The sequence below is a fragment of the Chenopodium quinoa genome, unplaced genomic scaffold (assembly GCF_001683475.1).
Source record: "Chenopodium quinoa cultivar QQ74 unplaced genomic scaffold, ASM168347v1, whole genome shotgun sequence".
NCBI lineage: Eukaryota > Viridiplantae > Streptophyta > Magnoliopsida > Caryophyllales > Amaranthaceae > Chenopodium > Chenopodium quinoa.
Genome location: NW_018745410.1, coordinates 2,546,697 through 2,560,465, shown reverse-complemented (window position 1 = coordinate 2,560,465; position 13,769 = coordinate 2,546,697). Strand labels below are relative to the sequence as shown.

Sequence of the window (13,769 nt, the reverse complement as noted above, 5' to 3'; positions counted from 1 at the left end):
CTAAAGACGACTGCCCGAGTCCGTATGCTTCAGCTGGAGGGTTAGGCAACCCAGCGAGGGTGGAGTCCAGCGCGGCATCAGCCCCAGCTGCATAAGAGGCGGGTTGAACTGAAGCCTAGACTTCAGCTTCTTTCATCTCAGCCTCTTTCATCTCTACATCCTCGGCTTGGAGGCAAGCCCGCAAATCAACCTCAGCGTGACTGGCTTGCTGTATATGAGGATCCTTGGGGTCCTCAGCCCAGATTTCGCACTGGTACCAGTCCAGATCGGGCGCAGCATGAAGAGCCAGTCTCCGAGCAACCCCATAGCCGCTGAGGTAGGCAGTCGAGTACTCCTCCTGGGTGTAAACCCTGAGGGCTAGCTGAGCCTCAGCATCGACCATCTTCTTCTGCACCTCCTCCATGGCTTTCTAGGAGGACTCTCGCTGCTCCTTCAACTGAGCCTCGGTATCGGCAAGCCTCTGCTTAGTCTGCTCGACCTTGTCACGAGCCTAAGAAAGATCTTCCTCCTGGTTCTTCAACTGAACCTCCAGGGCGGTGATACTCTGCCGCTGAGACTCCAGATGAATCCCGGCCTCGACCAACTCCTTCTCCCTTACTTCACAGGCTTCGCGGTGTTGTTTGACGTTAGCCTCCAAGATCTTGAGCTTCTGCCGAGATATCTCATCTCGGGCCAGCACTTGAGATTTAACCTCAGCGTTTAATTTTTGCTGGATCTTGGCTTTGAGGCTAGGAACGTCAACCGCGCCGAAGGCTTTTAGTAGGGCCTCACCCTCATATATCTGAGGCAAGACATCCTTCTCCATTTCATCGCAGAAGGTGTTGAAGGAGTCGATCACGACCTTAGCCCTGTGCTCGGCCTTCTCTTGCTTCAGCTGGGCGAGCTTCGCCTCTGTTTCAGCAATGTCAACCCTTCCCTGGAGCGTGTCAATCATCTCACAGGTCAGGGTGTGGTTGTAGACAACCTGCGGAGCCGGAATGGAATTTAAGTTAATAAACAATTACAAGTGGAATGAACTGGAAATGCTGAAGGTGCAGGATCTTATTACATACCTGCATCAACAGCCTCTGGTTGTCTCTAGCTGGATCTGGTACTGAAGGACCGGGTTCGGCAAATCCAGCGGTTGCCCGAACAGACCACTCTCGGACTTGCTCCATTTCAGATAATTTGGAGCAACCGCCGAAGTAAGCTCCAGCACTTTCCCTATGTCTCCCCCAGATCTCGCCCCTAACGCCATCTGGGATAGAGCACTTCTTGGCTGAGAACCCCATGTCCCCAGACTGGAAAGACTTAAAGGAGGGGAACGAAGTCGATGGAGCTTCGTCCGCTTTCTTGGGCTCAGTCGTTGCCCCTCCAGCCTGGGCTTCTTCAGCCTCGCTGAGAGGTTGACTTATCAAGGCGTCAACCTCCTGCTGAATCTCAGCAGTGAAGCCCCTAGGGGCCTCGTCTTCAGCAGTAGCCGCCTCTTCGGCTACTCCAATAACTTCAACATCAGGGAGCTCAGTAGCACTCCCCTTGTTGGAAACCGCTTCAGAACCCCCTCCTTCGGATCAGGAGTTCGCTTGTCCATCTCCATATCAGCAGTAGGATATGGTGGAGGGGTCCTCGGCGGCGACGGAATCGACGGTGGTGGCTGAGTCGGGGGCGGAGGACCCCCCCTGTGCTTCTTGGTACCCTCAGCAGCAGGTTCCCTTATTACAACACCGGGCATTGGCTTCAGCGTGAACTCTCCCGGACCCATAACAGCTGGGCCCGTCCTTCTCCTCTTCCTCTTCTCCAGAGGCTGATCGTCCATATCGTCAGAGTCTGAAGATTCAAGCTCTGAAAGGTCGTCTGACGATGCCGGACCCTTCCCTTCTCTCCTTCTGCCCTCCTCCTCAGACTACAGAAGTGGGGGAGCAAGAAAGGATTAGTAAAAAAAAAGAAAAAAAAAAGAAGAAAAAAAAAAAAAAAGCAAGCGCTGAAAGACTTACCTAAGTCTTCGGCCGGACCTCGGCAGCTCTAGAAGTCCCTTCACCCCTTTCTAGGGAGGTGATGGCCCTAGTCACTTCTTCAGCAGCCTGAGCGGCGAGTACTTCCTCGGCGAGCAAAGGCCTCAAAGGATCCCGCTTCTCCCACCAAGGCTTCTGCTTTAAATAATTTGCAGCAGCCTCGATCTGAAGGCCCGTCGAGTGTAGGTGCGAAGGACGATCCTTCGGAGCAGTTATAGCTGGAGTTCGATCTAAGATGACCCTTTCAACATTCACTCCCAACCAATCGTAGTCAATGCCGGAGGTAGCCTCGCTCAACTCTGAAAGGAGAAGTCGAAGGTTAGCTCTAAGATATGGACAAAGCAAATAAAGCAATAACAAAGTGAAGATCTCGGCCCCAGCCGAAGGTACTTACCGCCTCTGTGCTTTCGGCTGAGGCCGACAGCTGCTAACATCTTCTCTTGGAAGACATAGTGGTTATCCAGAAGCCATCGGGTGGGGATGAACTTCATTAGGCCAGTCCCCCCAGGATTTTTCTGCTTCCCAAAGAAGCTCATCTGCTCATAACTTGGGTGGCTAGCGGCATCAGTGTCTTCAGGACCCAAATCTTGCATGTTCAGATCGGGCCTGGAGAGATAACGAGGGGCCCCAAAAAAGTAGGGATGCTCCGGATCAGCAGGGGCCCTCACCCAGATCCACTGGCCTCTTTCGTCCTTATCCGAAGAGTCGTTCGGCCACATGGTCAAATATTGCGGATGACTCTCAATTCGCCACCAGCCAGCCCCCCCCCCCCATGGTGACCATATATACTTTGGATGTTCTGCACCAGCTGATGCATCCTTCGGAAGCAGTGCAGATTCGGTTCAACAGCAAAGAACCTGCATACCCAGAGATAAGTCATCACCCGCCGAATACTGACGGGTGTCAACTGGCACGGGGAGATCCTGTATTTTATCAAAATGTCCCTGACGAAGGGATCCAAGGGGAACCGAAGCCCGTATTGCAGTTGCCGAGTGTATACTCCCACATACCCAGGGGGAGGGCGATGAATTCTGTCAGTAGGCGAGGGCATTCGGCACCAATACCCATCTTCTTCAAGGATGTCGTAGTGTAACTCGATCTGTTCGGCAAACCGATAAGCTTCAGTGTGCCTAACCCACCAATTATAAGGGGTATTGTCAATCATAGCTCTCTGGGATTCGGCATTCTGCCATTCGACATGCCCAAGTAGCAAATCCCAGAGCACAAGAGGCAGATCTTCCTCCTGTTCAGCAACCCCAGCCTCGGCACCCTGCTGAGGGGAAGGCCCAGCCTCGGCCCCTTGCTGAGGGGCAGCTCGTTCAAGGGGACCGCCGGAATCCCCCTTTTCGGGTCTTCCTCGACGCGTTCCCCATTCCATACGTCGGCGCGATCCCTGGGGTCCCTGGCCTGACCTCGTCTCCCAGTCCGGTGACCTCTTAAACGAGCCATAGATGAATTCGCGAGAAAGGAAATCGGGAAAAGAGGAATTCTTTGAAAAAATTAAGAAAATCAAGGGAAATTTGAAGAAAATTACCTTTATGATTACCGAGACTCGCCGACTCAGTGGATTGGAGCAACGGGTTGAGCGTCAAGCTTTGATTTCGGGGGTGGAACGAAGTTTCGAAGCGGAAGCACTGGGTTTTAGAGAGTTCGAAAGTGAGTTGGTGAAGAAATGAGGAGAGAAATGGCGAATTTGGTTTATATTTCCAAAAAATGGGAATTTAGAAAGCCAAAATGCTTAATTCCTCTTAAAAACCTCCTTAAGTAACCGTTAAACACTCTATCTCTTAACTAACCGCCCATTATCAATTCAACTTCCCCACTAATTATCTTAATTACAGTTATTTAGTTAATGACTGTTTAAAATTTAAATCTTCCGATTTAATTAAATCATTTACTTCCCTCCATTTTTATTGGATTCAAACCCGACCCGTCATCCTTCCAAATCGGGTCTGGGGAGCAAGTTGTTTGGGTTCAATTAAGCTAATTGGGCCTAGTCATTATATGACCCAATATTCCAAGGTCAACGCCCAAGCCTCCAATTAAGCCAAGTCAGCATAAGTCAAGCGGCCTAAATTGTCATGGTCGGCCCATGACTGAGTCCGGCCCAATCATCCTCCTTCCTTTGTCATGCTAAGGTATAAAAGCCTTCAATTGAGTCATTTATCATCAATTCACAGAAAAGCCTCAAGCATTAATTCTCTTGCATAGCTTTCTCTCTCTCTCAACACTGTTTGACTTCGGCATCGGAGGGGTCTTCCTCGGATCCACCCCCGAGGCCAGTTTACGTGTATTTACTGTGCAGGAAACCTTCGGCCCAACATCATTTGGACCGGATTAGTCTTCATCCACTTCATTGGACCTTCGGCTAGGTCCCATTGTTTTCACCCGAAACAACAACTATATATGACACACTAGAATATGCATCTTACATGAGCAAGAGAAATCCCACATTAAGTAACAAATACAGGAAGGCCAACCATCTAAGGCCTACATGCCAAGCAAAAGACACTTTTTTTATGACAATAATTCGAACAGTTTTGTCAGCAGCACTAAGAAGAAAACCTTTCTCTATCATGGGGAGAAGAGAAGTCGATATTTGGGCCACGAGGAATGATCCCGTAAGGATTAAGGGAAGGATGACTTCCATAATAGTGCTTCTTGATGTGATCCATCTTCACTGTGCTGCTCATGCCAGGAATTTGGAAGATATCTTTAGTGTAATTGAACAAGTTTGGATACTCGCGGATCAGTTTCTTGTTGCATTTGAAGTAAACAGCATACACCTATGAGCAGATCGAGAAAAGTATAGTTAAAGCGAAGAGCACAATCGCACAGAAATGAACCAAAATTATCTAAAGCATGACTCACAGGATTATCAGGTTGTACATTGGTTAATAAGAAGATTATTTTAGTCACCCTTATATCATTTTCAGATGCAGCTAAATGTCATATCATGTGGCTAAAAGGTAGGAAATTTGTAACACAACAACTTGAAATACATTTATGTGAGCCTGATTTTTTGGATAGTGAGACTGGCAACCAGTGAGCTAACTGCTACTCTGCTACCCATGGTTAATTTACCTCATCAAACCGTATTAGTGTAACAAATAAACAAATATCTGCTTCAGTTAGCGAGCTTCCACATAGATATCTCTGTGTAAAAAGTATCTCTTCACATTTTCCCAGCGCTTCGTATAGTCCATCAACAACCTAAGAAATGGATCATAAACAGATATCATCAGGACACAAGGTTGAGCACCAGAACCATGCCTATTAAAAGCCAACAAAACAAAGATGGATCATAAGGTAAGATTCAAAAAACAACGGTATTAACCTGATCATATGGTTCTTGTTTAGTGGCGAATCCACATCTGTAGACACCATTGTTGATCTTATCATATATCCATTCATTAACCTCATCAATTTGAGTTCGCAAGTGATGGGGATAAAGGTCCAAATTCCTATTCTCAGCTACATCATTGAACTCAGAGTTTAACATGCGAATAATCTCTGAGCTCTCATTGCTTACAATTGTGTGAAGTTTCTTGTCCCAAACAACCTGTAGAAAACAAGTTTGTAAATCAAAAGATAGGGTAACGAAAATTGTCATGTTAGTGCCATAGAATGAGTGATACATACAGGAACTGTATATTTGCCAGAGTAATTAGCACTTGCAAGCTCATAAAGATGTCTGATAGTCTTTACACTATTCAAAGGGTCCGGCTCAGCACCTGGTTCTTCAGTATCAGAGTTGGGAAAAACCCATCCCATATGTGAATCACCTTCTTTTGTTCTTTCCCATTTGGTTTTGACAGACTGCAAGTGCAAGGAAATGATATGTTATACTAAGCTAGAGCTCTACATATGATGGTATGAACATTGTATCAGTTATAGATGCCCATCTTACCGAGAAACTGATCGCCTTTTCAAGCCCTTTAAGCTTCAAGAAAGAAAGGCATCTACATGCCCAAGGACAAGCATAAGATATATATAAGTGATATCTTCCAGACTCAGGCAGAAAGGCTGATCCTTGATCTCTTGAAATAAAATTGCGGAATGCTGATGGAGGGCGAATGTAAGCACCAGTCTTTGCTGTTGTATCTTCTGCAGTCTGAGCCATGGTACACTAAAACCGAAAACAGAACAGGTTAGCAATGTTTGCTAAAGTATGACGAGAATAAATTTCATTAAAGAACCTATTATGTGAAATGAGAGTAGATGCGGAGAAACATATAGGACAACTTAATAGCAGTGAAATAAGACTTCAAAGTTCAAATAATTTTACAGTATTCTGTAGCATGTGATTGAGCAAATTACTACTGTCTTCTTTATAGAAAATATGAAAAACATATATAGTTTTTCATAGATAGATCAAGGGACATGACATATGCACAACACAGGGAAAAAAGATAGCTTGAAAGCTGCAATTCCGACATGGTTTTATTAGTGTGATACCAATTCAGGAACCGTCATCTCATTCCCCCCCCCCCCCCCCCCCTCCACCCAAAAAAAACCCCACCCACACACAATGGCACAAAGGAACGCAGCTTATAAATAGAACTACAATTACTATATTAAGGGGAGATTGAACTAAAAATATAGGAGCTTGAGCCAGAAGGTCAATTGAAGCAAGGGGAGATTGAACATTCCAAAATAAATAAAAACGTAATGCAACAATTGATGTCATAAATCTTGATGCAAAGTCCTCGTACTTCTCAAGTCCTCAACACTTACTTTCATTTTAATCTCATTCTATTTGTTTGTTTTTGTGCTAGGTGATTTGAGGGGCAGAATTTTCATAAACTTGAAGCAGAAATTGCTATACTTGTCCAATGAGCTGCTCCAGGCCTCTAGCAGATAAAACATCAAATTATCAATTGTATCATAAAAATCATTATGATATAAATTGGTGCGAATAGCAACCAATCAGTTCTATGTCTTTACAATTCTTAAATGTTTAGATTCAAATGTGTATACATAATAACATTGATCACGTATACATTACAAATACAGATCAGGTAATCCCTCAAGAAAAGATGTGTAAAACAGTTTTGTCAACTATTTAATCATTTTAAGGGGCTAGTTTTTAGGATTACCAAGTTGGCAAGCTGGGAGTATAATGTAATAATTGGGTCTGATATTGGTAAACTAGCTAAATGTCTTCACAACATTTCTGAGGGATTCTAAGGTCTAATAACAAATTCTAAAACTCGCTTCCTATTTTTGCTACAAGGGGATTCTTACCAGGGACAGTCTCAATAATCTGGGTATAGCCAGTGAAAGAGGGGTCTTGTGACTAAATGAAATGACATGAGCACTATTGTCTTTGGTTGTCCTTTAGCTTTTCAAGTTGTGCAAATCCTGCAGCTAGATCAGGATTAATATCTAGATGATTTTCGGTGATTTATGTAAAACAAAGCAAAACGATGTATCAACTTGTGCAGCTAATAAAGAACATGATCAAAATTAGCACTTCCTTCCTATTCGGGTCTTATACTGTACTACCACAGCATTCAGGTTACATAGTGACAGAATTAGCTTGCTTCTCATGTTTATTACCATGATAATACAGAACGAGCTGATCATACATCGGTGTTTTACGGAACCAAATTGGTGAAATTTCTTTATTGATCAAGACTTTTGATTCTCGACATCAGTTAGTATACCAATTTTGTTAAGAGGTAAACAACATGATGCTAGTACACCAGACAAACAAGATCTGTTAAATTGCACATAATACACACTTGATATAGTAATGAACTAGCTTCAAAACTAATCGTACCTCATATGCCAAATCTATATGATCAATTTGCTCAAACAGATTAGCCAATTTTATGTACAAGAAATACTAGAACAAACCATTCCCGCAATAAATTAAAATTCAGAACACCATTCATATATATAAAACAGTGAATTATTCAAAACATACCCAATAAAATTTCTATTGATCTTACTAGCCGCCGCCTCTTCCGCTGTTGCTTGAGGAAAACTGAGAGTGGAAGTAAGAGAGAAAAAAAAAAGTTGGTAAAAAGCTTCAATGCTTTATTGGGTGTAATAATAAACAAATCAAACTACTCCGTCATTTGAGAATAAGTGTCACTTCGATAATGTAATTTGAACTAATAATACAACAATTAAATAATGTCGCGACAGCACGCCAGTTTAGATTGCTTTTGCTTTTAATATTGAGGAACCAGAAACCAAATTAGACATTTGTTTAGAAAGAAGCTTCATCTTTCCTCTGTGTTATTTTGTGATGCTTTTTCCTGCTTGTTATTCTCAAGTGAGGAGAACCCACCACTTATATTTATCTTCTTTCTATAAATTTTTCACAACTACAATCTCAAAAGCTTCCATTAATCTGGGTAATGATGTATTATTAACTGAGCAAGAAAAAGGGTATTATAATTTTCTCAAAAATGCCCATCAAACTTCAGATTTACCCCATGGAAAAGCAATACATACCCAGATCATCAAAAACTGTTGTTTACATTCCTCCATTTATCTGCAGAATTTTCTGCTTAATATGTACCTTAAATTCGGGGACCTTGATAGTGCACTCTACTTGTTCGACGAAATGCCCCAGAGAAATGTTGTGTCTTGGTCTTCGTTTATTGCTGGTTTTGTGCGCCGTGGTTTTGCTAAGCAAGGTCTTTTTTATTTCTCCAGTATGTTTAGCACTGATGTGAGGCCTAATGAGTTCACTTTAGTTAGTGCACTTAATGCTTGTTCCTTTTCTGGGTTTGTTTCTCAGGCTTATCAGGTTTATTCATTGGTAATTAAACTGGGATTTGAATGGAATGTTTATGTTAAGAATTCATTTTTGACTGCTTTGATTAGGAATGGAGAATTAACGAATGCTATTAAGGCTTTTGATGGGTGTTTAGATAAAGATATTGTGTCTTGGAATGCTTTGATGTCGGGGTACTTGCAGTTTTCACCCTCAGAAGTGCCCAGCTTCTGGTTGAGGATGATCTGTGAGGGCGCGAAGCCTGATGGGTTTACATTTTCAGCTGTTCTAAGTGCCTTGGGTAATGTTGGTGATGATAAGTTTGGAATGCAGATGCATGGTCAGCTTGTTAAGTTTGGCCATGCAAGTGAAACATGTGTTGGGAATTCAGTAGTTGATATGTATGTGAAGTCTGGGGACTTGGCTAAAGGGCTGAAAGCTTTTCGTGAGATCAGTTGCAAGAATATTCGGTCTTGGACAACGATAGCAACCGGGTGCTTGACTTGTGGGGCGCCTAGCAACGCGCTAGAGCTCCTTGGAGAAATGAAGATTGCAGGTACAAGGCCAAATCAGTTTAGTCTTGCCACTACCTTCAAAGCATGTGCTAATATTGCTTCTTTGGATGAAGGAAAGAAAGCACATGGTTTGAGAATTAAGCTTGGAAGTGAGATGGATGTATGTGTGGACAATGCTATGCTTGATATGTATGTCAAATGCGGCTGTATTGATAATGCAATGACAGTGTTTAGGCGTATTAAGGATCGGACAACCATTACATGGACTACTATGGTTATGGGATTTGCTCAAAATGGCCAAGCATTAGAAGCTCTCCAAGTTTTCGATGAAATGATAACTGCAGGCGTTGAGCCAAATTACATTGGTTTTGTGTGTGTACTTTATGCTTGTAGTCAAGGTGGATTTGTGGAGGAAGGATGGAAGTATTTTTCTTTAATGAGTCACCAATATGGAATATTACCGGGAGAGGATCACTATGTTTGTATGGTTGATCTGCTTGGACGAACTGGACATATCAAAGAAGCAGAAGAACTTATCTCAAAAATGCCTTTCAAACCAGGACCATTAGTTTGGAAGGCCCTACTTGGCGCTTGTCATATTCATGGGGATTTTGAAGCAGGGAAGCGAGCAGCAGCGTGTGCTATCCATCTTAAGCAGACTGATCCATCGACATATGTCTTGTTATCAAACTTGTTTGCGGATTTGAATCACTGGGAAGGGTCAAAAGAAATGAGGGACATGATGAAAACTAGAAATGTAAACAAAGTTCAGGGAAGCAGCTTGTTATTATCTGGATATTCCTTGCTTCTTCCGTGATTTTTAAAGGTCTTGCTAATTCTCATACGTTCATTTGTTCCTCTTTGAGCAGTTATCGCGAGTTCTTGAGCTTCTTTGGGAAGGAAGAAACATTACCTATGGGCAGCAAAAAAATTTGCATGATCCGCAGCAACTTGCAAAAAGTTCATCACACTAAACATCATAATTCATTTGTTGAGCTTAATCATAAAATGTGTATGCTTTGAGCTTCTTCAGATTAGCTTGCATCTTAGTGTCAATAAACCAATAAAAATTAAACAATTTAAGGGTTTATATCTGTTATGGGAGATTTTGTTCGACCGTTGACCGACGTTGACAGTCAAGATTAAGATATACAAGAGTACAAGACCATGTCAAGATAGTTACTAATGGTCCCTAAAATTAAGGAGATAATCTCTCTTGCTAAAAAGAAGTCTATTAAAGTCGTTGACCGTATGAACAATCTATAATGTCTACATTCAATAGAAGACCAAGTAAAATGGTGAATAACCACTTCCTACTTTCAAAGGAGGTCATCCCCACTATTCTCCAACCGACCTATTATCTACTGTTGGAGTTCTATAAATAGAAGAGTCTTCCTTACATGAATTCATTCACATCATACGCATATTACCTCCTCCTAAATACAATACACTACATACTACTCCTTTATCCCCATGTAATGTATCCAACCTCCATCCACATGGACTTTCCACTAAAAGTATCATTGCTCAACTACTGTATTCTAATCCCAAACATCACTCATCTAAAAGACCACTACTATAATTTACTTCTGCAATATTACTGATCCACTACGCCAAATGCGCACCTGACCATACTATATGGCTACGCCCAAGCTTGTTATTTATTTCTATGCATGCTTTATTGATATCGATTATCATACACATATTGTACTTGTAAACATTGGCTTTATGCCCGTATTATAGTGGATTGGTGGACTCATCTCCACCCGCGGTGTTTACCCACCTTTATCGAGGTTTCCTGCGTCACCATATTGTGTCTTCTCTCTCTCTTTATTTTTCCGTCATTTATATTCCGCATCTAACGTTCCTTATTTTAATTTAGTTGATCCATACGTAGCCTGTATCCCATAACAAATCCTACTTGACGAAATTTAGCATAAACAATTTGGCGCCGTCTGTGGGGATGCAGCTAGATTGAAATATCAACCCTACAAAAGTTCCTTTCTAAACACATTTAAACACATTCCTGTCATCACGATATATTCAATCCCGTAAAGTGACTTTATAAGAATTATTATTCGTGGTCCCAGCGATGAGAAGTGGTGATCAACGCCAACTTAACTCGAAATGTTGTGACAAGGGCAATTATCCTTGACGACCTTAGAGTTTTGGTAATGTTACTCCTTGTGGTTTAATTTAACTAACTATTTTGCGTCTTCTTTAAGCTATGAAAGACTATATCATCACCATCAAATTAAACATCACACTTAAAAGGGAAGGACGCCATGGAAAACACTACTTTAAGTCATGGGTCTCGTTTAAGTCATGGGTCTCGCAATATCCCAAAAATCCAGGGTTTGTCGTTATACACAATATTATTTTTTCGTTTAATTAACATTATTTTTAGGTTATGTTATCGGTATCGACGATGACAGTCAGCTTCGATGACGATAGTCAGTGTCGACGACGAAAGCCCGTTTCGACGACGAAAGCCAGAGTCGACGACGAAAGCCACTTTTGACGATGACATCTAGTTTCGACGACGACATCAATTAGTGTCGAAGACACCAGTCAGCAACGTCGTTAACAATCAAGTGTCATCTATTAATGACGCCATGAAGACAAATGTAACTTTAATGATGATACAAGTAAGATTTTACCTATTGCAAAATTCAGATTTATTACTTGAGACTATTCTATTCTGCAAATATTTTTTTTAAATTTTATCAATAACTCATGACATTAGCTTATGTAGCGCTTAGATTTATATAACTTGTGATTAGGGTTGTACAGAGTGCAGTTTAGACCGCACCAAACCGCAACTTTGCAGTTTGGTGCGGTTTGCCGTTTGAAAATTGCGGTGCGGTTTTAAAAAATGACCAAACCGCGGTTTGCGATTTGGTGCGGTTTCAAAAAATATTGAGACTAAACCGCACTTTAATGCGATTTGCGATTTTTATACTATGTTTTCATTAAAATTATATAAAAGAACTAAATTATATGAGCTAATCTTTAACTATAGTTGATTAAAGATTAATTAAAAGAGTTTAATATTTGAATTATAAACTAATAATTATAAAATGAAATAAAATCTTAGTTTTTAAAAGAATAATTACAATTTTAATAAAATGTGGTTAAACCGCAAACCGCACCGCACCAAACCGCATTTTGTGGTGCGGTTTGGTGCGGTTTTTTTAAGTGCGGTTTGGTGCGGTTTGAAAAAATTACAAACCGCACCGCGAACACACCTACTTGTGATGACTAATGTATGTTTTACCAAGCGTATTTTTAGATGATGTAAGGTTACATGAGATTTATAATATTAATTGATTTGTGACATTGGAATATTGTCATCAACAACAACAAGTTGATGGTAACATTATATTTTGTGGCTAACTTCATTTCACATTGTTTGCATTTTTCATGAAGTTGCCACAAGGAGGCAAGATAGTATGCTCTGATTATTAATCTAACCCTTTGATTAAATTTTGTTATTTGATCTCTGATGCTTCAATATATCATGCTTTGGTTACTATGATTATTTTTTCTTAGTTTTTAAACGCTTTGATCATTACACTTTGATTAATTGTCGATGCTTTGATTATGATTCATTCTTAACGTAATTATGAATACTTAATGCTATTTTGAATACATATGGTGGAGAATGTTATTTGTTATTATTTCATGATTTATTAACAGTGAGTTGATAAATGAGAATGCTCTCGTAGATAATTTACCAATCTAGAATATGACACCGAAGGCCAGACTTGACTTACTTTTCCGAGTGATCCAACATTGGGGCTCGATTTAAATGACATCTGTAAGACCCTAGAAATTCCTTTCCTTTAAATATCCATTCTACTCTTTAAAATACGATTTAGGAATAACTAAGACATTACCGCCACCGTGAAAACGGCTAAGGCAATTATCAAAGATACACAGCGGAAGACTCAAAATTAAAAACCGTTTAAACAAGTCAACTCAAAATCAACCAAACAAAAATAAAGTTTAAAGCCAAACAAACAAAGTCAAATAAAATCAAACTACAACTTGGAACCATTAAAGGCCCTTATTCAAAACCGTTCCAAAACCAAACCTTTGTGTTAGTCCACATAAAATATGTCATAAATAAATAAAGCATAAAACACCTCGTAACCTAGCTAATGAAAACTAGTAAGATTCACTCTTCTCTCATGCCCCATCATGATTATGCTTCAATACCTAAAAAGTTTATCTCTACTTGTTTCCACTACTCTCCATTAAAAATGGGTCATCATAGGGCCAAGGTAAAGTCATGGCCAAACACACAAACACACACAATCAGCAAGGCTGAGTACATAAGCGTAAATTAACCACGCTAACATGCTTTCACCTATCAACACACTTACCTCATTGCACCTGTTTACAAGCACACACATCAATCAACAAAACACAATGACTAGACACTAAATAATTCATTTAGCGTTGATTACGCATCGAACAGGTTTCCTCCTACTAACCTCCCCCAAATAAATTGAGGTTAACTGACAC

The 13,769-nt window shown here is 41.0% G+C and overlaps 2 protein-coding genes across 5 annotated transcripts; one reads left to right on the top strand and one right to left on the bottom strand.

Annotated features, from left to right (window-relative positions):
• Nucleotides 1-4,372: 4,372 nt before the first annotated feature.
• Nucleotides 4,373-8,047, bottom strand: LOC110713198 (glutathionyl-hydroquinone reductase YqjG-like). Of its 4 annotated transcripts, XM_021891661.1 has the most exons (8): nucleotides 7,924-8,047; nucleotides 7,239-7,355; nucleotides 6,729-6,842; nucleotides 5,902-6,120; nucleotides 5,634-5,810; nucleotides 5,329-5,553; nucleotides 5,076-5,204; nucleotides 4,373-4,777 (listed from the first exon to the last, which is right to left on the bottom strand). In XM_021891661.1, the coding sequence occupies exons 3-8, from the start codon at nucleotides 6,732-6,734 to the stop codon at nucleotides 4,544-4,546; spliced, it is 990 nt and encodes a 329-aa protein (XP_021747353.1). In that variant the 5' UTR covers nucleotides 6,735-6,842; nucleotides 7,239-7,355; nucleotides 7,924-8,047; the 3' UTR covers nucleotides 4,373-4,543. The 4 variants fall into 4 exon arrangements, with proteins under 4 accessions (XP_021747353.1, XP_021747355.1, XP_021747352.1 ...); XM_021891663.1 differs by lacking the exon at nucleotides 6,729-6,842; XM_021891660.1 differs by lacking the exon at nucleotides 7,239-7,355 and having other exon boundaries at nucleotides 6,729-6,844; nucleotides 7,924-7,983.
• Nucleotides 8,048-8,188: 141 nt separating this feature from the next.
• LOC110713196 (pentatricopeptide repeat-containing protein At2g13600-like) lies at nucleotides 8,189-11,196 on the top strand. Its single transcript, XM_021891659.1, has one exon. It carries the CDS (start codon nucleotides 8,251-8,253, stop codon nucleotides 10,054-10,056), a length of 1,806 nt encoding a protein of 601 aa, XP_021747351.1. The 5' UTR covers nucleotides 8,189-8,250; the 3' UTR covers nucleotides 10,057-11,196.
• Nucleotides 11,197-13,769: the final 2,573 nt, after the last annotated feature.